The sequence below is a fragment of the Sander vitreus genome, chromosome 1 (assembly GCF_031162955.1).
Source record: "Sander vitreus isolate 19-12246 chromosome 1, sanVit1, whole genome shotgun sequence".
In the NCBI taxonomy this organism is placed as follows: domain Eukaryota; kingdom Metazoa; phylum Chordata; class Actinopteri; order Perciformes; family Percidae; genus Sander; species Sander vitreus.
This window is the reverse complement of record NC_135855.1, coordinates 7542099-7566470: the sequence shown is the minus strand read 5'-3', so window position 1 is coordinate 7566470 and position 24372 is coordinate 7542099. Positions and strand designations below refer to the sequence as shown.

General features: G+C 42.2%; 1 protein-coding gene across 1 annotated transcript in view; it reads left to right on the top strand.

Moving 5' to 3' along the window:
- adamts17 (ADAM metallopeptidase with thrombospondin type 1 motif, 17) overlaps positions 1–24372 on the top strand; it is a 142090-nt gene that overhangs the window by 7648 nt on the left and 110070 nt on the right. Inside the window, exon 3 of the mRNA XM_078257875.1 lies at positions 10409–10580. Coding sequence (XP_078114001.1) covers positions 10409–10580 — 172 coding nt within the window. The remainder of the gene's footprint in view (positions 1–10408; positions 10581–24372) is intronic.

Here is a 24372-nt window from a genome sequence, read left to right as displayed (position 1 = left end):
GGTGCTTTCATCATCGCTTACAGAGAATGAGCTGAAGAGCGGGCTGGGTCTAATGTTAGCGGTCCGCTGACCCGCTGCCGCTGGGTCTAACGTTAGTTAATGTATTCATTTCAAATCGGTAAAATAAAATCGGTAACGTAGACGTAATGAGTGGCACATAACGTGAAGTAACATGGCATTTTATTTAGTTTGAGTTTTAACTTGTCTAGTGGGGCAAGAAAATTTCTCTTCCACTTGCCCTACAAAAAAATCCACTTGTCCCGGACAAGCGGACAAGTCTTAATGTCGAGCCCTGTTTACTGTAATAAATCCTAAAATGACCCCAATGCATCATCGGATATTAAAGAAACATGCTAAGTTAAAATACTATCTTTTCCGTCAACAATGCTAATGCCAGTATTTTCTCCTTTTGAAATTTCAGTTCCATGACAGAATGTCTGTCTGTGTTTTGGTCTGTGTGTTGGTATCAACTATACAGTTTGACAGCCAGTCCAGGTTGCCAGATATACCTGTGAAAACGTAAACCCAGTGCGCTACAGCTGTAACGTTAATACAGCTGTGGAAGCAGCAAACAAATGAATGGGATCAACGGCGATAGACTACCGACCTAAAAAACCCTGGCATGTTTCTAACAGTTGCGTGACCAGAGACGTAACAAACCCCGAGTAAATGTTGGAGATTTATTTGAAAGATGGAGACAACTTAGAGCCCAAGGATGCAGAGTTGGCGGTTACTAGGGACGGGTATTTTATGTCATTGAGTCATTTTGAGTACCCAAGTTTGTTACTCTCAAAAACAATTGAGACACAGCCAGTAAAGTGATCCTGACTGTTCCTGGCTAACCCCGCCTAACTGTTAACATTACTGTAGGGCCAGGTGGGCGGGCCACGGCTGTTTACAACGTGTAGCCTGTTCAGCGGCCGTAGCCGACAACGGTGAGTTATTTTAAGCCAAGAAAGGGGGGCTGTGAATTGGGAAAAGAGGGCCGTAAGTTTGCAGTGTGTTTAGCATTTGTTGCAGGACTTGACATTAACTTTTTGAGGCACTTGTCCTTTGGACAAGTACATTTTACGTTTCACTTGTCCATGCACAAAAGTCACTTGTCCGGGTAAAGATTTATCATTTTCTAAAAAAAATTGTTTTTTGCTAATGCCGAATTCGAAAAAAAACGTTCATCCAAGCACTATCAGCATTAATAAAATTCAGTTGAAACGGTAGAAACAAACGTGTCCCAAGAATAGATTTCCCCTTTTTAACAAGAAAAAAAGGATCTCCAGACTCCATAATACAAAGTAATACTTTGCACGCCGGTGTGCAGAAGTTAATATATTGAGATTCTAAGTCAATATTTTAAAGTTTGTCATTACTTTCAGATTCCTAGTCAATATTCTAAGTTACTAAGTCAATATATTGAGATACTAAGATAAGATACTTACGGTCGTTAAGCTGCCGTATTAGCACTGGGTCTCTCGTTTTCTGTCAACGATGTGGCGAGGAGGTAACGTTAAGGCGTTAAACGTTAACTGTCATTATTTTCAGATTCCTAGTCGATTTACTAAGTCAATATATTGACATACTAAGTTATTGAGAGGTAACGTTAAGACGGAGTTAGCAAGCTAACATTAGCTAACTAACACCGGCTGGTTCGCTGTGCTTTCATGCTGCATCGCTTACAGAGAATGAGCTGAACAGTGGGCTGGGTCTAACGTTAGCGGCCCGCTGACCAGCTACCAGTGGGTCTGCTGCCCCGGATTGCGGGGGAAAAAATGTATTGTTTCAAATCGGTAACATAGACGTAATGAGTGGTTCATAACGTGAAGTAACATGGCATTTTATTTTGTGTGAGTTTTAACTTCACTTGTCCAGTAAATATTTCTTCCACTTGCCCTACAAAAAATCCACTTGTCCCAGACAAGCGGACAAGCCTTAATGTCGAGCCCTGTGTTGCTGTAATTCTAAGCCAATGAAGTGTGTTCAGCGAGGATGGCAAGGTAGCTAATGTTAGTGTTATTTTTAGCAGTTCCTGTGAATCTAAGCCGAGGAAGTGTGTCTGTCAGTCGGGTGGAGAGGACGGCACGGTTGTGGTGTTTTAGCGGTTCCTGCCATAATACTAAGCCGAGGAAGTGTGTCTGTCAGTTAGGTGGAGAGGACAGTGAGGTTGTGGTGTTTTTAGCGGTCCCTACAGTAATTCTAAGCCGAAAAAGTCTGTCTGTCAGCTTACAGCTCGACCCAGTTAGAGATTGTACTGTATGTCTATGACTGTTGCAAGCACAGGAAATCAAAAACAAGGTCTATGTGTACACTGTAGACAGTTGTAGAATTCAGTGATGAAAAAGTTGAAGTCATTCCTGGGATTCATTCTGGCTGGTTTACCACTTCCAAGTTTCCAAGCTAACTGCTCTTTGAAGCACTCAGAAAAAGAAAAGCTGGTAGCCACTCTGCCACACACGCAAAGACTGCAACACATGTAAATAAAAAATTATGTTTAAATAAATAGGCCTTTTTTTTATTAATATAGGCTATAGTAACATACTAATTAAAAGAGAGAGAGAGAGAGAGAGGAGGCGAGCGGTGGACTGAAGTGTATGATACAAAAACTTGCTTGGATCATTAAGCCGATTGTTAAATGCACAATTCTCTGGTTTATCAGTGAAGTGTCTGACACTACACTGCAGACTGGATTCTCTACTCACTGTGTGATTGCTGACAGCGGCATTACATATGTCTCATGTATGTAATGTCTATTGACACCCCGCTGCATTTTTATGAACTATGATAATCTAGTCATGGGCCACATCTCTCGGCCACGTCAAGGCACCTACTCTCTCTCACTCTTATTTGCATTTTACTTAAAGTTGCATCCAGTAACAGCTTCAGTGTTTTTCGCCGTTTACTGCCATTTTTCTGTGGCCGCCACCACAGAACATTACCTGCCCAAACACTAGTAAAAATACAGGTTTTGCTCTCCTTAACAAAAAATGCAGCTGTGCAAATAACCATTAAAAATGTAGTCAAAAGTCAGCAGTGTTGGCCAGGCTGTGTCTCCATGTTGCCCGGAGAAACTGAGCGGAGAGATGCATAAAAGCTTTACAAAAGAAACGGGTTATGTAACTCAACATAAAACTATATCAACATAAACGGTATTATGTCATTCCATAGCTCGTAAAATATTATATTGATATACCTTAAAAAGCCCAAATACCGTCCAGCCCTAACACAGTGCCATGGTTAGCATTGCTAAGCCTCTGTTCTGATTGACAGGTCTGTGTGTAGCCACGCCCCTAAAGCATCCCCTGCTTTATCGTCTATTTTAATATAAATGGGACCATAATTTACAAAATGAACATCATACTGTGTTGAAGAAGACTTGAAACTAGCGATTTAGACCATAAACTGATTAGAAAATGTTTGCTGAGGTAATAAATCAAGTGAGAAGTACACTTATTTTCTCATAGACTTCAATGCAATTGGATAATAACAGAGGAGAGTTGGATTACTTACTAGTAACAAGTGTAATTGTGTAACCATTTTACTTTGTTAAACAGACCTAGGTTGCACCCAATATTTAACTGTGATTACATCACATGATTTGTCCATAGCTAACACGCGATTAAGACATTTCCATCTGCAATGCGGTTCCGTGATAGCCTGTGAAAACCCTGACGAACTTCTGGCAAATTTGAGATTTGCTCTGCAAGTCAGTCTGGCCAAGAGCCCATTCAAGCCCATTTCTAATTTTTCCAAATCAAAGCACCAATCACAACCGAGGGCTCCAGACTAACTTTTTGCCTTGGTTGCACTGGTGCGCATAACTTTTTTTTATTTAGGTGCACCAGCACAAAATTTAGGTGCACCCAAATTTTTCCTTGCGTCGCCGTTAACGCTGAATGGCGATACACGATATATAGCTCTGTATTTTTTTACAAAGTGGGCTAAATGTTCAGTTTTAAGTCAAAGCCACTTTTCACAAGCTATTTTATTAAAACAGATTGTGATTAAAATAAAAGTAGTAGTAGTAAATAAAGTAATAGGGTTTCCTTTACCAGTTTGAAAATATACAGCTGCAACACATTCAGAAAGTTATCTGAAATAAATAGCCTAGGATATATTAAAGAATATATATATCTCTGAGAAAGCTCCTTCACTTGTTTTCAACAACAATAACAGACTGATTAAAAGAGAAAGAGGACGCCCGGATAGCTCAGTTGGTATATATAGAGGTTCGACTCCGTCATTCCCCCCTCTCTCTCCCATTTCATGTCTTCAGCTTTCCTATCAAAATAAAGGCTGAAATCTTTAAAAAAACAAACAAACAAAAAAACGGACAGAAAGACAAAGAGAGACAGAGGGAGAGAGGTGGAGTGCGATGGACTGAAGTGTATGCTACTAACAGAGTGATGACTGACTCATTATGAATGGGTCCAGCATGGGTCGAATGCGGTTTGGCAGGTCAGCGGTGTTACACACGTCTTGTGTGGGCTATGAAATATCTGTATCATCACTGCGCTGCATTTTTATGAACTATGATTTTCTGGCCATGGGTCGCATCTCTTGCCCAGGTTCAGCAGGCGCCGTCTCACACGCTATTAGCCTACTCAACGAACTGAAGTTAGTTGCATCTAATAACTTCTAATGTGTTTTTCGCCGTGGCGGCCGCAATAACAGAGAGTTATGAGCAGAAACACTGGTACCAATACAGGTTTCCCTCTCATATTTAATTTATAGCTGTGTTAATAACAATTAAAACCGTAGACAAATGTCAGCAGTTTGGACCGGCGGCGCTGTGTCTCTCCATGTTGCTGGGGAGCCGTGTGTGAGTGAATGGGAGCGGGGCTGCGCGGGGGAGAGATCCAAACACAGGCACGGCTTTACAGAAGGAATGGGTCATGTAACGCAACATTAAACCATAACGATATAAACGACATTGCTTCGTTCATGGAGAGGAAGTGGATGCGAGGACGTTGGGTGCACCAGTGCGACCAAGGAAAAATCTTAGTCGCACCCTTACAAATTTTGGTCGCATGTGCAACCGTTGAGGCGGGCTTTACACGATGACGATAGAGCAGTGACAGAAAGTAGCTTTTTGTTTACATTCAACATGACGGCTACCAAAGTGCAGCAACCCGTTGATGTCGCTGCTACGTCACCCTGATCATTGGTCTGATTGGTTGAAGGACTATCCAATTGTGCCCAGAAGCATTTGAGCGGCGTCCGTTGGTGATGCCCCTTTGGAAATGGGCTGTGAATGAACGTTCCCTAGACCCACTCTCAGTTACAACTGAGAAGGGTCTGATGTCAACTAGGCTAGTTTTTTTGGCTCGTAAATTTTGTAAATTTACCACTTTAATCTCACAAAATATCCAAGCTTTTTTCTCGTAGATTTAGCAGATTTTTCTTGGAATACTACACTCTCCATGGCTCCCTGATTTAAAAATTTGTTTTTCCTACAATGGACCTAATACGCCGTTGTACACACTCCTCCAGCTGAGTGAGGATCCTCCTATACATCCAACCTCAGCTGTCCAGGATTGGTTGTGATATACCCCTCTCTCCAGCTAATGCCTATGAATAGAGTCATGTCCCTGTGTTTGTGGAGCTGTAGAAATGCTTTAATCCATCCTCCAGTCCACATTAAGCTGGCTAACAGCATTTGTTAGCCCTGGGGCTCAGCCAGGAGTGGAATGTCTGTGCAAACGTTGAAACAAACTGAGTTGCTGCTTTATTTTATGGCATACCAAAATGCTCTAGTCAGAGCAGGCCTGTTCATAGTGCTCCACTGTGACTGCTGAATCTGCATTGTCTTGTTTCTCTCTTTCTGCCATTGTTGCTGTGCAGACCTCACAAGTTAGTGGTAGAAAGAGTGCAGAATGTTTTTTACGAAGTTTTGTATGAACTTGACTGTACTTTGACGTAAGAGCTGATCTGATTTGATAGATTTGCTTCACTATGCTCTAGGAAGAGTGTCTTTATTTCAGGAACAACAGAGATTGTTGTGATGACCACTTTGAGAAAGAAGCCAGGGTTTGAACTTGGGCTACTGTCCAGTAGGGCTGTCAAAACTGGTCAAAGTTTGAAAATTCGTTCTAAAAACACTTATCTATTTGTGCACATTATGTCCATAAGACGGCAGACCAATACAACGGAGGCATACCTACTTGTATAGGTATATTTGTTTCATCTAAAGATGTATTTAAAAAAATACAGACACATTACAAAATAAAATAATGTCCTATATAACGTAAAAGTTAATTGCAACACTGTATACCTCTCTCCCCCTCTCTCTCTCTCTGGAGCATGCAGAAGGCAGGACATACGCTGATTATACGCAGCTGTTCGTAATTTGGTCATAAACAAAAGAGTCTCTTGCCGTTCTCTGAATCTGTCCTACGATATTGGCGTCTGCTCTTACCGACAGAAATGTCCGGATCTATTTGTCTCTCCATTTAGACATTTTCGTTGGCGTCTTTGTGCCGTCTTCTTCTTTGCCCTTGTTGTTTGTTTACCTCCGGTAGAGGCAGCCGTATGTTAGAAACGTCATCAACACACCTACCTGCTCGCTCTTCCCGACCGGCTGGGCTCAATTACACAGGAAGCTGAAGATTTTAGGAAGCAGTGGCCCCTCAAGAACTCGCGAAAATACATTTTCATATTCAAATGTGACTTTTTTTGTACAATTTGAATATGTATTCAACATTTTAATATTCGTTGACAGCACTACTGACTACATTGACAAATTGTCACAATTTCCGTTGAATGAACAGCAGACATGAGGGGGCAACAATCAAACGTGCTTGATTTGATTGCCTCATAAAATGGAAGCACAGAGTTGTTTTGTACTCCACTCAATTAGGTAAATGACTTATGAAGAAGAAAAGCTGATTGTTGTGGGCATTGGCTTAAAATTATATGATCTTTGTAAATATTTGCTGATATTGAACAGAAAACAACAACCTATATGTGGAAGTCCATCACCCTGTAAATGAACTACTTTGTTGTGTGGCAGTGATGTGCCAAAGTTTTTCCCTTCAATAAAACATTAACTTAAATCCCACTTCTAAATCTGAGGCCATGGTTCTCAGCAGGTAACCCATACAGGGCCTACTCTGGGTAGGGAATGAGTCCTTACCTCAAGTGAAGGAGTTCAAGTACCTTGAGGTCGCAAGCTAGGGGACAATGGTGTGGGAGATTGGTCGGAGAATCTGCACAGCGGGGGCAGTATTACATTCACTTTATCGCACTTTTGTGACGAAAATTAAGCTGAGCCAGAAGGCAGAGCTCTCGATCTACTGGTCAATTTTCGTTCCTACCCTCACCTATGGTCATGAAGGCTGGGTCATGACCGATTGAATGAGATCCAGGCTATAAGCGGCCAAAATGGGTGAGAGGCTTAGTCATCCGTTAGGAACTCAGAGTAGAGCCGCTGCTTCTTTGCCTTGAAAGAAACCAGTTGAGGTGGTTTAGGCATCTGGTAAGGATGCCCCCTGGGTGCCTCCCTAGGGTGGCGTTCCAGGCACGTCCAGCTGGGAGAAGGCCTCGGGAAAGGCTCAGGACTAGCTAGAGGGATTAAATCTCGTTCTCTCTGGCTCGGGAAAGGGAAGTTTGGAGTCCCCTGCTGAAGCTGCTGCCCCTGTGACCCGACCCCGGGTAAGCGGATGACGTTGGATGGATGGATGGACTTAAAGCCCAATCAATCCTCCTCTGCGTTGCTGAAACTCAACTCAGCCCATCTTTTAAGGCCAATTTATGCTTCTGCGTTAAATCAATGTTATGGCTACAAACGTAGGTACGACCCTATGCAGGACACTACACTGTAGCCTGACGTTAACCTCTCAAAAAATGTAACTAGACGTTGCACGTCGTTCGGCCGTGGCTCGGTAGCGTTGCATTTCACCCTACTCATTTCCAGGTTCTTCTTCTCCATAAACAACATGAAATCAAGGAGAGGGTTAACTTTTCCTGCTACAGATTTCCCACCATGGTCAGAAAGCTCAGGGGAGACAATTTGTTTCTCTCACTATGCCCTTTTAGAGTCGCTAATCGCTCCGAAGCTAATCATCATCACTCTCTCACTCGCTCAACCATACACTCCCCCCGCACACACGCATGCTGGCCCTGCTATTCTCTTAAAGAGATCGACGCACACACCGACGCACAAGTATAAACTTGTGCGTTGGCCACTTATGTAGGCCGGAGGTTTATGCTTCTGCGGAGGCTCTGCATGGAGTCTGCAGAATCCTAACACCCCAACACAAGTCTTTAAACAAACTTTGATAAAAGATTGGGGAAAACAGTGCATACTTTCAGGTAGGTAAGACTTTAACCTGCCGACAGTCAGGCCACAGACGCCAAACTGATTCTACAGTCGGTCTAGATCTCTGAGATCTCTCTGAGATCCACTAAGCACAGAAATGGAATCCGAATCCTTTGTAAGCAGATCATTTCCCACTTTTAGTAAGTGCAAGAGGTGTGACGAGATCTCACGATATTAAAAGGTTTTCTCGCGATATCAGTACACAAGTGCAGAGCAGCAGCCAGCATGACAGAGTCTGGCTTTGACCTCAAAATTAGCATAGAAGATCCTTGCCTGTTCATCAAAGTAAACTTTTGCAGAGCTGCTTGTTAAACCCAGCGTTAGAACGTTAGAGGGTACCGCCACTCTCTCTCTCTCTCTCTTGCTCACCTGAGACACAGGTCCACAGCCCGGCAGCAGTTCAGTGTGGCGCTGGCTCGCGCAAATCGTTTATTTTTTCTCTGTCTTTTTTTTTAAATGACAGCAAAGCCTAACTTTCCTTAAATGATATTAAACAAAGAGAAATGTTCTCCCCTCGTCTTCTAGAAATGGCCATGAATTATTACTAGAGTAGCTGCTTCCTTGTTTACTGCTGCAATGAATGAAATGCAGAGGAGGAGAAATCAGTCTCACCAAAATCATCTGTTGGTGGTTATTTATGTGTTCTTTAAAACTTAATAACTGTGAAAGAATCATCTTTTCAACTGCTGGAGACATTTAGTGGCCAAGGGTCTCCACTACTGCCAGAAAATGTGAACATGCTCATATTCTTGAAAAAGAACATGACCATATCCTAGGCTAAGCAGTGTATCATGTTTGAAGAAACAAATTGGTCTCTGTTTGTACCTCAATTATTGAGAGAGTACTACTTTGATTATGGTTTGCACAAACATGAGACTAAAAAATGTCATTAAAGTTGGAGACGGAGAGCTTTCCATTTAGATAATTGTCTATTAAGTTCCTTTTTATTAAAGAGTGAGTTAAAACAATGGTGATTGAGCATATGACCCACTGACGAAAGCGCTTGTATTTGCTGCTTTGCCAAGTAATACAATCTGAGTGTCTGTGGCGACTTTACCGCCCTAAATTCAAATGCAGTCCACCGTTATGGCGTTTTTTCCATTACATGGTACCTGCTCGACTCCCCGTCGGTGCCCCGTCCTCCATTTTCCATTGCAGCTTTAGTACCGCCTCATGCCTGAGGCGAGCGTGGCTGGTCGTCATAGCGACGCAGCAGGAAACTGCCGTGACCTAACGCAACACACGCACAGAACGTCGAAGGTGTGTTGTTTTTGACTCTCGGCATGTGGCTGTTGCCACAGCCAGAAGAAAAATTTCGTTTCAAAAGAAGCTAGAGGCAGCAAAAAAAAAACACCGCTGGCTAAACTATTTAAAAATGGTGGGTTTGTTCAGGACACGCCCGTCTGTCGCTAGCAATGATGATACAGTCATTAGTGACGATTCTCTCTGACCAATCGGTAGTCTGCAGGTTTTCACGTCACCTTTTGGTATCGCCTCAGCTCGCTTGGAACCTCGACGGAGGTGATGCTAAAAAAATTTACCTGTTAGCAGGTACCAGGGACCTTTTTTTTGTAATGGAAAACCAAAAAAGGCGAGTAGAGTCGAGTCGAGCAGGTACCATGTAATGGAAAAACGCCATTAGTGATGCTTCTTACGTCAGTCAGCAGGGGTCTGTCTCCCCGTCTTCCCCATGGTCTGCCTAGGTACATCTTGACCGTGCCAGTTATGCTGCATTCCATTGTCCTCTGAACTTCTGACGAGGAAAGATGCAAAGAAACAAATAAAATAAATAAACTAAGAAGACGTAGTGACGTCTGAAGTCAAACGAGTGAAATCAAAAGAAGATTATGCCCTAGGCCGTTTTTTAAATTGCATCAAGATTTCATTTTTTATCTCAACCGGTTTTAATCTTTACACATTAATATCAATTTTTAAGCGATTCTTCAATGCATCATTACATCCCTAGTAACTGCTGGTTACATTATATTTAAACACTCTCCATTCACCATACACCTAGCTACTAAAATTCTACTTTTCTTGATGCTTGTGGGAATGATCACACTTTAATCTTGTGCATGTTTCTGTTTATGTGAACAGACTGGGTTCATCCAGCTCGGGGAGGTCAGCCTATTCATTCAGCCGGTGGGTGAAAATGGCCCCTCCCAGTCGTTCTCCGGACTAAAACACCGGCTGCTGCGACACAGACGCTGTGCCAAGACCAACTCTGCTCCAGATGTTGACCAGCCAAACTACTGTGGGACTGTACAAGGTGAGTGACTCAGAGAGAAACTGGATGGTTCAGGATATGGGATTATTGTCACAGTGACTGACAGGTTTGCTGATACAGTTACAAAAGAGACAGCAACCCTCTACATCTAACTATTAACCGAGGACTCTGTCCATTTGTCTGTGTGTGTGTGTATGTTGGCGTGTGTGTTTGTGTGGGCCTGTGTGTGTGTGTCCTTCGTATATCTCCAAAATGTTCATCTGATCTACTTCACACTTGGTGGGTGTATTGCTGAGGACGCAAGTGTACAGTGTTGAAGTTGGTGCAATTTGACAATGCGTCCAATATGAATGAACCTTGAATAAACAAGAGAACAGCGCTGTGTGCAGCAGCAGGGGAGGGTCTTCAGGGCTCTTAGAACTGAGTCGAGCAGGTCTCTGCTGTTGTTATCTCAAAGCGAGCGACTAATACGCCTATTTGGAAATGAATACCTCAGCTAAGTGTATATCTCTGGTGTCCCTGACCGCCAGTAGCCGCGATTTGGGTGTGTTTTTTCAGAAGAATTAGTGATGTGGTGGCCCCAGTCAAGCTTCGTCTTGCTCTACTTTTCACACTTTCTCTTATCTAGATCAACGGAAGAACATTTCCAGGATAATTGCCAGACATCCTGTCCCTCATCTTCCTTTATTTATCAAAAATCTCATTGTGTAAATATTTTGTGAAAGCACCAATAGTCAACCCTACAATATTGTCGCAATATCGATATCGAGGTATTTGGTCAAAAATATAGTGATATTTGATATTCTCCATATCGCCCAGCCCCACCAATAACAATGATAAAGCTGTCAACAAGGCTAACAGTGACATCATCAGGAAGCTGTCAATCAATCAGTCTAAACACACCCACACAGTCCTGTGAAGAGGTCTAATCAGCAAGCTTAACTGAAAATACCTGTGTGAGTGTTCAGGGCCCTCTAACATGGAGAATGTCCCCCAGCCAGGATGCTGTAATCCAACCTGCCTTTACAGTGCATTACATGGAAAGGTCTGGAGCTCAACTGCTTGGATTGAATGACATGAAAGCTATCAAAAGTCCCCAAAAAATTAAGATGGATTTACCAGGCTGCCGCAGGTGCTCAGTGATGCCAGGAAGTCAGTGGTAAAGATTTTAAAGATTTTGGATATCGTAATATGGCATAAGTGTTGTCTTTTTCTGGTTTTAAAGGCTGCATTACAATAAAGTTATGTCATTTTCTGAATTTACCAGACTGTTACTTTACCCACTTAGTCAGTTTATCCGCATTACTGATGATTATTTATCAAAAATCTCATTGTGTAAATATTTTGTGAAAGCACCAATAGTCAACATTACAATATCGTTGCGCTATCGATATCGAGGTATTTGGTCAAAAATATCGTGATATTTGATTTTCTCCATATCGCCATAGTCTAGATGGAAACGGGAGTCCACGCACACCCCCCGGCTTTTTTTATGCCACCTGATTCTTTTTAAATCCTTAATGTGTCTATTTTCAGAATCTGCCAGGTACCAAGCTGAAATAATGTCCCAAAGGCTTCATTTTTTAACCCTTTGCTGCACCCGACCGAACCCGAAAAATCTAAAAATTATATAGAAAGTGGCATAACCTGTGACGCACACAACATACAGAGACAACTGAACCTAAAATGGGGTTTATTTTTTACCTTCTACTGCACCTATCCCGAACCTGAAGAAATGGAAAATAACTTTACTTTTGAAGTAAACAAAACAAAGCAAATTAACTTAAAGAATTACAGAAAAAAATTCCAAAAAGGTCCAAAAAGTTGACTAAGAATCAACTGCCAGTTTTGGAAAGTTGGGGCTTTGCATTTGGCAGTTGGTGGCCATCGATTGGTTCCTGCAGATCGTCATCTCCCACTGCTCTCTCTTTTGGAAAAAAATTCAGTAAGTATTTAAAACTATAATTAAGGTGTATGTGTGTGTATATATATATATATATATATATATATATATATATATATATATATATATATATATATACACCTTTTGTAGTCATAATTTACAGTCATTTTCAACAATTTTTACTATAATCACAGGCTTTCAGAAATCAAATCTGTATTCTTGACTAGCAGTGTTGGTAGCTAGCTAAAGTTTTTGTTTTATTTTCAGGCTCAATACTTCATACATACTTACCATGGGGAAAATTAAACATTGTAACACAGCTGAAGTGCCTCCAAAGAGGATTTGTTCCCTAACATGTATTTTACATGTCTCAACTCTTTCTGAGTATGGTAAATTTACCACGCTCAACGCATGCAAGGGGGGCCAAGCGAGAAGCTATCATATCTACACAGTATCCGAGATATGAGACTCTGTGAAGCAGCCAGTTCACCATACCACATGATGGATATTTGTGAACAGATTCCATTAACATTAGAGGACTTGCCTTTAGATACAACTGGCTATCACCAAAACTGCTATAAAAACTTTACAGGGAACATAGATCGTTTACAAGTGTCAAAGGCTTCTACATCTGGTGAATCATCATCATTGAAGAAGGACTCTCTGCGCCATGTCAAATCTCTGTCAATTCAATCTGAAGGAGCTCCAAGAAGGTATTCCTTCTTGTTTCCCAATCAGTGTATTTTCTGTGACAAAGCTAAATCCAAGTTCAAGGGCAAAACTGAAGAGCTCACAAAGTTTCAGAGTTGGAAACACAGGGAGCTGCCTGTAAAGTTATTGAACATAGGGCACAGGAATTAAAGAAAGAGGCTCTTTATCGCAAGGTGCAGGGAAAGGACCTTTTTGCAATAGAAGCTAAGTATCATCCATCATGCAGAAACAACTTCAACACAGAATACCAAACCCATGAGCGTGGAAGGGAGAGGGCAGAAAAGGCAGCAGACAACATTGACAGCCTGCAGGCCCAGAAGACAGCAGCACATAACAAGTCGTATTGTGTGGTAAAGGATTACATTCTTAGGAATGTGATTGAATGCAAAGAGGTTGTCCAGCTAAGATCCATGTGCAACTTGTACATGAAGACATTGGAAAATCAAGGTTTTCCTAATCCTGAATACTGCAGTGAGAAATTGGCAAGACGGTTACAAGGAGACAAAGACATCTCTCATGAACTCACATTCTCCAAGGTGCGACACCGTGGGGTGTATTGAGTCGAACCTCATATACAGATCTAGCATTACTGTAGATGAAGCAGTTGGATGTGCGTACAAACATGGAACAGCTGACCAACTTCAAGAAGCAGCAGCACTCAGCCTACATTCTCAAAATATAAAGGCATTCAGAGAGTCAAAGGAGCTACCATGGCCCCCGACAGCACAGGAGCTAGATGCTGTGAAGATGGACGTGCTTCTTCCAGAGCATCTTGTACATTTTCTGAGCTCAGTGGTGACTGGGACACTTGATGGCGAAAAGTGTGAGAAGACACAGAGGCTCGTCTGTTCGATTACACAAGATGTGTGTCGAGCAGCAACTAACAGCGAGTGGGAACTCACAAAGCACATACTCCTATGTGCCACACTTCAACACCTCTATCAAAGCAAACAGTTGAGTTATAAGTTAATTTACTGCTTACGAGGGCCTACATTGTCAATGCTGAACTCTTTTTGATATAGGTATTTCATTTTGATATTTACTAAAGCAATTTTCTGTCTTTGTAGCTCACAACCATCCTTTCAGGACACTCAAACATATGACTTCAGTATGGAACTTGAGACAGCAATGTCCAAGGCTTCTGATGACATTTCCACCCACCTGACCCCTCGAATCATCACCGGCGAGGGAAACATTGTTTTTCACAGCGAGTGGGACAACCTGAACAGAATCACAACCAACGTTCATGGCTCAAATGTTGTAAACAGCGCCGGGGGAATCATTGTTCAAGAGGTGAAGGAGAGCCATGTGAGCACCAAGAAGAGGACCCTTTCTCTCTATGACAGGTCATCCAAGATGAGAAGCCTTAAGATCACGCCTCCCGAAACGCTCCCACAGCTGGCATTCAAAAGAGCTGGCCCCAAATTCCCCAACAGTGGCAACTTTACCCCTCCTGCTGAGAACCAAGAGTCATATGATGCCTCAATGTTGCAGTACAACACACATCTCGAGTGCCTCTGTGACCGCCCACAGACTGAAGAGAGCCTGGGCGTATGATTTGCCGCTCAGAATGTTTTTCAGGCAACCACTGGTTGCGAGGCCAGCTTCTATGAGGATCTCTGCATAGCCAGCTCCAAGACACTTGGACCCAGTGAGCTTGCCATTGTAATTCATGGCTGTACGGAACTTGCCAATGAGGATCACATGCTTACTGAATTCCTCCTCATACTTCCATACTATAGGACAGGCCTTCATGATCACTCCCAGGTCAAACCTGTTGATAGTGTATGGCTGTCCAACCTCCTCTGTTGCTGCCTCCGACCTCTTGAGTATCTCATACAGTACTGCATTGTCTGTAATGGGCTGGTTGATGGGGGTGTAAAAGTCAATTGTAGATTTCCTAGGAGGCACTTTCCCTGTGCTTGAAATAAAACCACCAAGCTTGTCCTGGCTGCTTAACCATCTACAGAGGAGATGAGTGCTGTACTGCAACATTGAGGCATCATATGACATATGATAAGCAAGCGGGGTAAAGTTGGCTTTGTTGGGGAATTTGGGGCCAGCTCTTTTGATTGCCAGCTGTGGGAGCGTTTCGGGAGGCGTGATCTTAAGGCTTCTCATCATGGATGACCTGTCATAGAGAGGAAGGGTCCTCTTCTTGGTGCTCACATGGCTCTCCTTCACCTCTTGAATAATGATTCCCCCGGCGCTGTTTACAACATTTGAGCCATGAACGTTGGTTGTGATTCTGTTCAGGTTGTTCCACTCACTGTGAAAAACAGTGTTTCCCTCGCCGGTAATGAATCGAGGGGTCAGGTGGGTGGAAATGTCATCAGGAACCTTGGCCATTGCTGTCTCAAGTTCCATACTGAAGTCATATGTTTCTGAGTGTCCTAGTCATGAAAGGATGGTTGTGAGCTACAACGACAGAAAAGAAAATTGCATTAGTAAATATCAAAATGAAATGCCTGTATCAAAAAGAGTTCAGCATTGACAATGTAGGACCTCGTAAGCAGTAAATTAACTTATAACTCAACTGTTTGCTTCGATAGAGGTGTTGAAGTGTGGCACATAGGAGTATGTGCTTTGGGAGTTTCCACTCGCTGTTAGTTGCTGCTCGACACACATCTTGTGTAACCGAATAGACGAGCCTCTGTGTCTTCTCACACTTTTCGCCATCAAGTGTCCCAGTCACCACTGAGCTCAGAAATTGTACAAGATGCTCTGGAAGAAGCACGTCCATCTTCACAGCATCTAGCTCCTGTGCTGTTTGGTGCCATGGTAGCTCCTTTGACTCTTGAATGCCTTTATAATGTGAGAATGGAGGCTGAGTGCTGCTTCTTGAAGTTGGTCAGCTGTTCCATGTTTGTACGCACATCCAACTGCTTCATCTACAGTAATGCTAGATCTGTATATGAGGTTCGACTCAATACACCCACGGTGTCGCACCTTGGAGAATGTGAGTTCATGAGAGATGTCTTTGTCTCCTTGTAACCATCTTGGCAATTTCTCACTGCGGTATTCAGGATTAGGAAAACCTTGATTTTCCAATGTCTTCATGTACAAGTTGCACATGGATCTTAGCTGGACAACCTCTTTGCATTCAATCACATTCCTAAGAATGTAATCCTTTATCACACAATACGACTTATGTGCTGCTGTCTTCTGGGCCTGCAGGCTGTCAATGTTGTCTGCTGCCTTTTCTGCCCTCTCCCTTCCACGCTCATGGGTTTGGTATTCTGTGTTGAAGTTGTTTCTGCATGATGGATGATACTTAGCTTCCATTGCAAAAAGGTCCTTTCTCTGCACCTTGCGATAAAGAGCCTCTTTCTTTAATTCCTGTGCCCTATGTTCAATAACTTTACAGGCTGCTCCCTGTGTTTCCAACTCTGAAACTTTGTGAGCTCTTCAGTTTTGCCCTTGAACTTGGATTTAGCTTTGTCACAGAAAATACACTGATTGGGAAACAAGAAGGAATACCTTCTTGGAGCTCCTTCAGATTGAATTGACAGAGATTTGACATGGCGCAGAGAGTCCTTTTTCAATGATGATGATTCACCAGATGTAGAAGCCTTTGACACTTGTAAACGATCTATGTTCCCTGTAAAGTTTTTATATCAGTTTTGGTGATAGCCAGTTGTACTAATAAGTCCTCTAATGTTAATGGTGTCTGTTCACAAATATCCGTTATCCGATCTGCAGGAACCAATCGACGGCCACCAACTGCCAAATGCAAAGCCCCAACTTTCCAAAACTGGCAGTTGATTCTTAGTCAACTTTTTGGACATTTTTGGAATTTTTTCTGTAATTTTTAAGTTAATTTGCTTTGTTTTGTTTACTTCAAAAGTAAAGTTATTTTCCATTTCTTCAGGTTCGGGATAGGTGCAGTAGAAGGTAAAAATAAACCCCATTTTAGGTTCAGTTGTCTCTGTATGTTGTGTACGTCACAGGTTATGCTACTTTCTATATAATTTTTAGATTTTTCGGGTTCCGGTCGGGTGCAGCAAAGGGTTAAAAATGAAGCCTTTGGGACATTATTTCAGCTTGGTACCTGGCAGAGTCTGAAAATAGACACATTAAGGATTTAAAAAAATCAGGTGTCATATAAAGCCGGGGGGTGCGCGTGGACCCCTGTTTCCATCTAGACTACCCATCCCTAAGCCAGCTAATTTAAATCTGCAATGTAACCAGTAACATTTCTCTGTCAGGTAAATGTAGTAGTACACTGTTTTCTTCTGAAGTTCAAGTACACAGTAAGTCGGTAGTATACAGTTGAGTTGCATATTTTTTAAGTGCTTTAGGGGCCTTCTGTAAATTAATCCTGGGTACAATGAGTTAGGATAGTAACACAATTCAATATTTTTCATATCTAAGCATCTTACTAAATCTATAGCTGTCTGGGCTGTTCTGAACAGGCCTTTTTTTTTAATGGGCACTGCTGTAGTTATGATGAATGTGATGAACAGTGCTCTTTTTTAACTCCCTATCATTATCCTCATTCATATTTAAGACACTATAAATTAAGCTTAGCGCAAGTTCATTCAGGAAGACTTCTATGCTTCACATTTCTCTCTCTCTCCCAACCTAATCAGCTGCATGGTCATCAGCTGACTCAGGTCGTTCACTCTTTCAGTTACACCAACCAGATTTTGCCACAATCTCTGTGAACTATCGTGTTGTTGCATTTAAACCTTACATCTGTTCTACTCGCCGCTGCTGTCGGTGGTCATTTCAGGCCAATTTGATGCGACCCTCCTCTCTCCCCATTCACCTCCAGTTCTCATCATTCCCCGCCCAGGGTTCGGCACCACAAGCCCCATTCCACATCACATCCATTCAGATCTACAGGCTCTTCCTTTATCCATTCACCACCTCCACCGGTGTCTAGACTCCATCGGGGGGATATTCCTATGTATATCAACAGCCTCTATACCCCTTATAATTTAACATTGCGATGGAGTCTAATCGCCAAAGACTCTAACATATCAACCTATCATGCACCATGTCAATTAAACCTATTTCACCCTTAAATTAAGGCTATGTTTAGACGGAAACGATCTGAAGAGAAAATGCACAAGTGGCATTGCGTTCTCACTTTTTATTCCGCGTTTAGACAAGAGTTTTGGGGGGGAAATCTGCGTGCATATGGTGACGCAAAAGTGTGTGAAATTCGATGTAGTGTGAATGCTAGGCGGCTAGGTGGCACTGCCACACAACACCACCAAGGCCGCGCGCCTACGTAGAACCTTCCTTCTACTTCTCTCCTTATTAGCGCGAAACTAAAACTTGTCGAAGCGAACAACAAAAGCTGACAATTTTGTCTGGAAAGACGAGGAGGTGGAGTTGCATGTTTGTCTGATGATGACTGGCACAGTCTACCGTGATAAGCCACAGCACAGCACCCACGGGAGCACTACCAATATCCTGAGCCTCGCAGCCCTTCAGCCGCTGCTTGAGAACGAGAGGCAGCGGGCAGAGGAGGCTGAAGCAGACCCTCCTCTGCCCGCTGGCCACTGCCACTCGCGCTCTCTCTTTCTCTTCATCCGCAACGTTGTAGCCTACTCTGTCTCAAATGAATAGCCTACATATGGTCATCGAACTATAACAACCTTATCCACATTGTCGAAATCATTTCAATATTGAGCCATTACATTGAAAATATTTATAGAAAACAGGAGCCTATAATTTCTACCTGGACGCCTTTTTTTCGTCTTTCTCCACACCACTGTCTTCAGACTTTTGCGTTTTTACCCTTTAGACTGTAACGTGACGGTGGAGCGTTTTTAAGATTTCCACTCTGGAGGGTGGTTTCACTTATTTGTGTTTTTAAGCCCCAAAACGAAAGGCACATCCGATAAAATACTTTTTTCGTTTTCACCCACGAGCGTCATCGTGTAAACAGGGCCTAAGTCTCTCTTGATTAAAATTATATTCAGCTACAAAAAAGCCTGAAAAGTGGGGAAGTTAGAACGGAGGTTGCTATGGAGATGATACACCGTCTCGTTGCATTGGCGAGGCTGGCAGGTTTCAGAACGTTGCACCCGGCAAGTTACAAGTAGTTGCAAGTTTCAACTTGTCTGTCGGCAAATCTTTGGTCTGAACTGGGCTTTACTCTCATCTCAGGGACCCAGAAACACCTTCCAAATCCCTGCAGTGATGTGCTCGCAGTGAGCTGTGTGAATAACCTACTGCCCGCATTTCTGCCCCCCAGCTGAAATGTACCAGTTGAACATCTAAGGGAAGAAGTGCTAATAAATCAGATGTTTGAGAGCAGCATTTACTGCGATCTGATATGCTTTGATGTTCATTCAGCTCCAGTGTGTTGTAAGAGCGGCTGTGTGGAATGCAGATTTTTCCTTATTTAATGTGTATCTCCTTTCTGCAAAGGTCTTGTTGGAACCTGCTGAGCCCCTTGCTGTTAGCGCTATCAAACGCAGAGCAAACCCCTCTGTGCTCTTTTACATTGATAATGTGCATATTTTTCTAACCCTTGGTCTCTCTTTGCCAACAATATAGATCTTTGTAGTGAGGGGAATTCACAGTGAGGAATTTTCTGTCTTCTCCGGTGTTTTTGGACTATGGCAGTTTTTGTAGTGTTGAACAGCGTTCCAGTGCAAAGCTCTAATGACCGGCTCTGGAAGTCATGGAAAAGTTGAAATGGTTACAAATTAGAGTAATAGTTATTCCAATATGTCTGTGAGCAGAGAGCTGTTCTGGGAGTACAATCAATGAGTGAAGCCCAAGAACCACACATCCAGAATCAGACAGCCAGAAGCCTGAATTAAAAGTCTGCTTGCTCTACAAACATCTCATTAGATATCTGTTTTAGTTTTACAAACATTTCTCGGGGTCAGAGCCTAGTTGGAGACAGAAATAACCGAAAGATAAAGGAGAAGTTAGTTGGCAGGAGAAACATGATCATTCAGAACTACACTAGGGCTTTGACTTTTGCCCAAAAATCATATTCAAATTGTGTTTGTTTATTAATATTAATATTTGAATATATTTGAATATTAATAATATTTTGACCATTAAATGCCTTCAGTAAGGCTCATATTGGTATCAAACTTCGTATATATGTTCTGTCCACCAGAGGGCAGTGTATCAGTCAATAGGCGTGCAATGATGTTTTCAGAAGAAAAACACACTGCCACAACAATTTTTTAAATAAAAGTCAGACCCTGGATTAAATACAAACAGTATGCTTTCAACAGGAAGGTCGGATATTTCACCGTAGCCTACCTAAGTGGTCTGATGTTTATACTTTTGCGCTGGTGTGTGCGTCGAGCCGCATGTGTGTGTGGGTGTCGGGGAGGAAATGCAACGCTACCACGCTAGGGCCGAGCGAGAGTTACATTTTGAAATGCGTGAAAAAGCCTCGGAATCTGAATTGAAAACGTTTACAAGCAAACACATTTACAAAAAAAATAATGCCCATAACAGGTTTGGCATTCGAATATTAAGGGCTGCCTAATATTCGTTATTCGAATATCAATATTTTTTTTTAATATCGAACTTCGGAGTCAAAGCCCTAATCTCCACATCACTTTGTGATTGGACATCAGCCGGGTGTCAATTCAATATGTACAATGTGACCTCATTGTTAAGAAAAAAAATGACTTTAGTTGCGATTAAGCCATCTTTAATTTTATTATTTACATCTGCTTTTCCTAATATGGTATCTCAAAATTTCTCTCATGAAAAAGGCTCAACTATGCCCACTTTCAGACAATCTCTCCTCAAAGGCATTCATGGTGTTGCGATAGGGCTGAATGATATGGGGAATAATATATTTAAGAATTGTGATTACTTTTGATTTATTATGCATCTTTTTAAAAAAAGTTCCTTATCTTCCTATATTTTCATCCATCATCTATATTATTTTGGCCCAAGCACTCACATCGGTCAGCGCAGACCATATTGAAATCGATAGGTTTATTATTAGGGCCAGAGCACTGACAACTTTGACACTGAACTTGGATCTGATTTGAGCATTGCAGCAAAGTGGCAAAGCTGTGGAAGTCAGGTTGGTGAAGAGGCGTAAAGTACATCTGTCCTTTTTATTGTGCTTTTTTTCCTTTTTTTTTAAATTGAGTTTTCATAATACAAATGAACTCAAATTGCTCAAAAAGTGTGTACAGAGTGTACATCCTGCTACAAACCTCTGTTTTTTTTTAATCAGGTCCACAATCTTTTCCTAACCTTAACCATAGTGCAGTTTTTGGTAAGTTACAGCGACGTCATGTTACATTTTAATGGTTAAAGTAAGCGATACTGCACAAACATCAATGATATTAGAACTAGGAAAAAAAAACTTTATTCTTACTCGTCACATACACAAAGTACAATACAGTGAAATTCTTAGTATTAGGAGCAGTGGACAGCTAATAGCATCCGGTGACCAACTTGGGGTTCAGTGTCTTGCTCTGGGACACTTTGACATGTTGCTGCCAACCTTGCGGTTATTAGGTGACCAGTCTTCCTCCGAACCACAAGCAACCCAGAACTCAACTGCCAAACAAATACAACCCCTCCTTCAGAATCTCTGCCCCCCAGATTCATGGACGCGCATTGCCATAGCGACCACTTCTGTTAGTGTCTCTGCTGAATGAACGAAATATGGCAGCATCGATGTCAGCCCACGTTAGGTTGTAGATTAGCAAACTGTTGCTGCTGCTGTAGAGCCAACCAGTTGGGGGCAGCCGTGACAAACAACAGCAAATGGACAAGGTTAAACTGACCTGTTGAAAACAGCAAACAGTGAAACTGAAAGAGAAGCTTACCTGTACGTTATTACTCACTTGTCCATCAGGACGAGAGCCCTCATCAGTTTTCGTTGCTTTGAAATCCCGGAGGTTTCTGTAGCGTTGAAACACCTCACTGATGTTAACAAGGCTCTTTGTCCTTTCCCGGTCATACAACTTCTTTTTTTAATTTGTATTCTACTTTCAGTACGGTTTTCTATTCTTTGTATTACACACACAATTTGGTTGTTCCTCAGATCATCCCTGCACCACACAGAACAGAGGTTTTTAGTAGTAGTAGTGTTTAGAGCTGCAAAGATGAATCGATTGTCAACTAGTGTCTCATTGGCAGACCTATCTCCACAGCGCTGTGGAGGAAGGTCTGGCTCCTTCACACATACACTCCTGGATTGGATTGGGGTTGTTTGCATTTTCTTAAAACCAATCACAATCTTCTTGTGCGGTGCTAAGCTCCGGTCGCGAAGACGGTGGATCTGTGTAAATCTTTACAATCATTCCCCGAAAGAGCCAAGCAGGCCTGCCTTGCTGCACAATCCAAATTGTCTTAAAACCTTGCCATTGTCAACGTGTAGCTTTGGCTTGCTAGGTCGGAGGAGTTTAGAACGTAAACACAAAGAAAGCAAAAGATTAGACCAAATAATCGGTTTAAGTAATTGTTCATGGGAAAAAAAGGTGAAAATTCTCTGATCGCAGCTTGTTAAATGTGAATACTTTCTAGTTTCTTCTCTCCTCTGTGACAGTCAATTAAATATCTTTGAGTTGTGGACAAAACAAGACATTTGAGGACGTCATAGTGGGCTTTTGGAAAAGCTGATCGACATTAACTAATCGATAAATCGAGAAAATAATCTACATTGATCAACAATGAAAATAATTTGTTTGTTAGTTCCAGCTCTAGTAGTGTTGTATATTAGACTACTGAAAATTCCTGATTGTAGTCCCTCTGATTCCCATGGCTATTTTGATCTGTAAGCAATCTGTGTTTTTAATTGAACTGCAAAACATTCCACACTGTGGAAGTCTCCAGCACTGAGAAAACCCTGAGGACAGCCTTGCAGTGCTCCCATAACAGGACTCAGTCCAGATTGAGCATTAGGAAATGGTACCCCTAATTTCCACCAGGCACGTCTGCGCTGCGTTCCGGGCGCGTAGTGTGCCCCGCGATCAATCGCGGCCATACAATGTTTGATATTCCACCAGTTGCGCCACGGCGCGTCCCAGAAGCGTGAAGCGGCTCTCAGCTCCGCTACAGATATGCGGCAGGTATATTTTCACGCGAGCCATGGGCTGTTCGGACAGCCGGGCAGGAAGTGAAACAGCGAGACTATCCAGTCAATTTACCAAAACACACCCCCAAACATCGTTTATGTCTCCTTTACAACACCATGGACAACGAGAGATTCATCCTGGAGGTGGAAAAACATAATACTAAATCACAGATCCTTTTTTTTTTTATTATTATTATTATCAGGACAACACCAGAAAAGAGAAGGCTAAAGTTTAATTGCAGGAGTGCTTGGAGTGGAAGGTAGATACTAGCTTAATAAACACTTGATTGTTCTGTAAAGTACGCCCGGTGTGGAATGGCGCGTGGCGAAGGACGGAACAAAACAGCGGCGCAGCCGGAACGCAGCACAGACATGCCCAGTGGAGAATCAGAGTTAGATTCCAGTCCTTACAGAGTAGTAGCATTTTGGAATGAACATGAGTGTGTTAGCTGAGAAAAAGGGACCTCCAGCAAGCTAGTGAGTTTGATGTAAAACTAGACATGAGCCAAACCAGGAGAGATGGAAACATGTACATGACATGTATTGTAAACATCTGTTCAGGGACTGCTCCAAGATTTCAGGACTTATCTAGATTGATCTGCCTGCAGATGTTTGTTATCAGACACAGCTCTGTGTTTGTGTCTCCTGGTTTCCTCCTTTTTATTCACAATGTATAACTAGATCTTTTTTTCCCCTTTATTTAAAGTCCCCCACCACTCAAAAATGTTACATCTCTCTCCTGAAGGTGAAGATGTCTGTGCACTTCCCTGTAATCTGAGATTCAAACGTATCCCGGAAAAGCTATATTAGGTATGTCACTGATCCGTAAACCAAACAGATGGAAGGTCTGGCTAGTCCACACAACATCCCTGGATAGGAGAAAGTGGACTTCTTTAGCAAGTTATGTCTTTAAGCTTTTGGTGTGTTATTTACTAATTATCTGCTCTAGCTTTTCCAACGTTTTAGACACATATATGGTAATAATAATGGTCCAAAATTATGTAAAATGTTTTTTTTTATTGAAATATGCCAAATACCTGCACCTACAGTAAGTCTTTCACAAACCTAGGAAAAACACTGCTAGTCTGATTTAAATGTTAGTGGGTGTTGACTAAAATGACTAATGACTGAATAAAAAAAGCAAAGGGCCGCAAATGGTGGGGGATGGCACTGGAGATGAAATACGA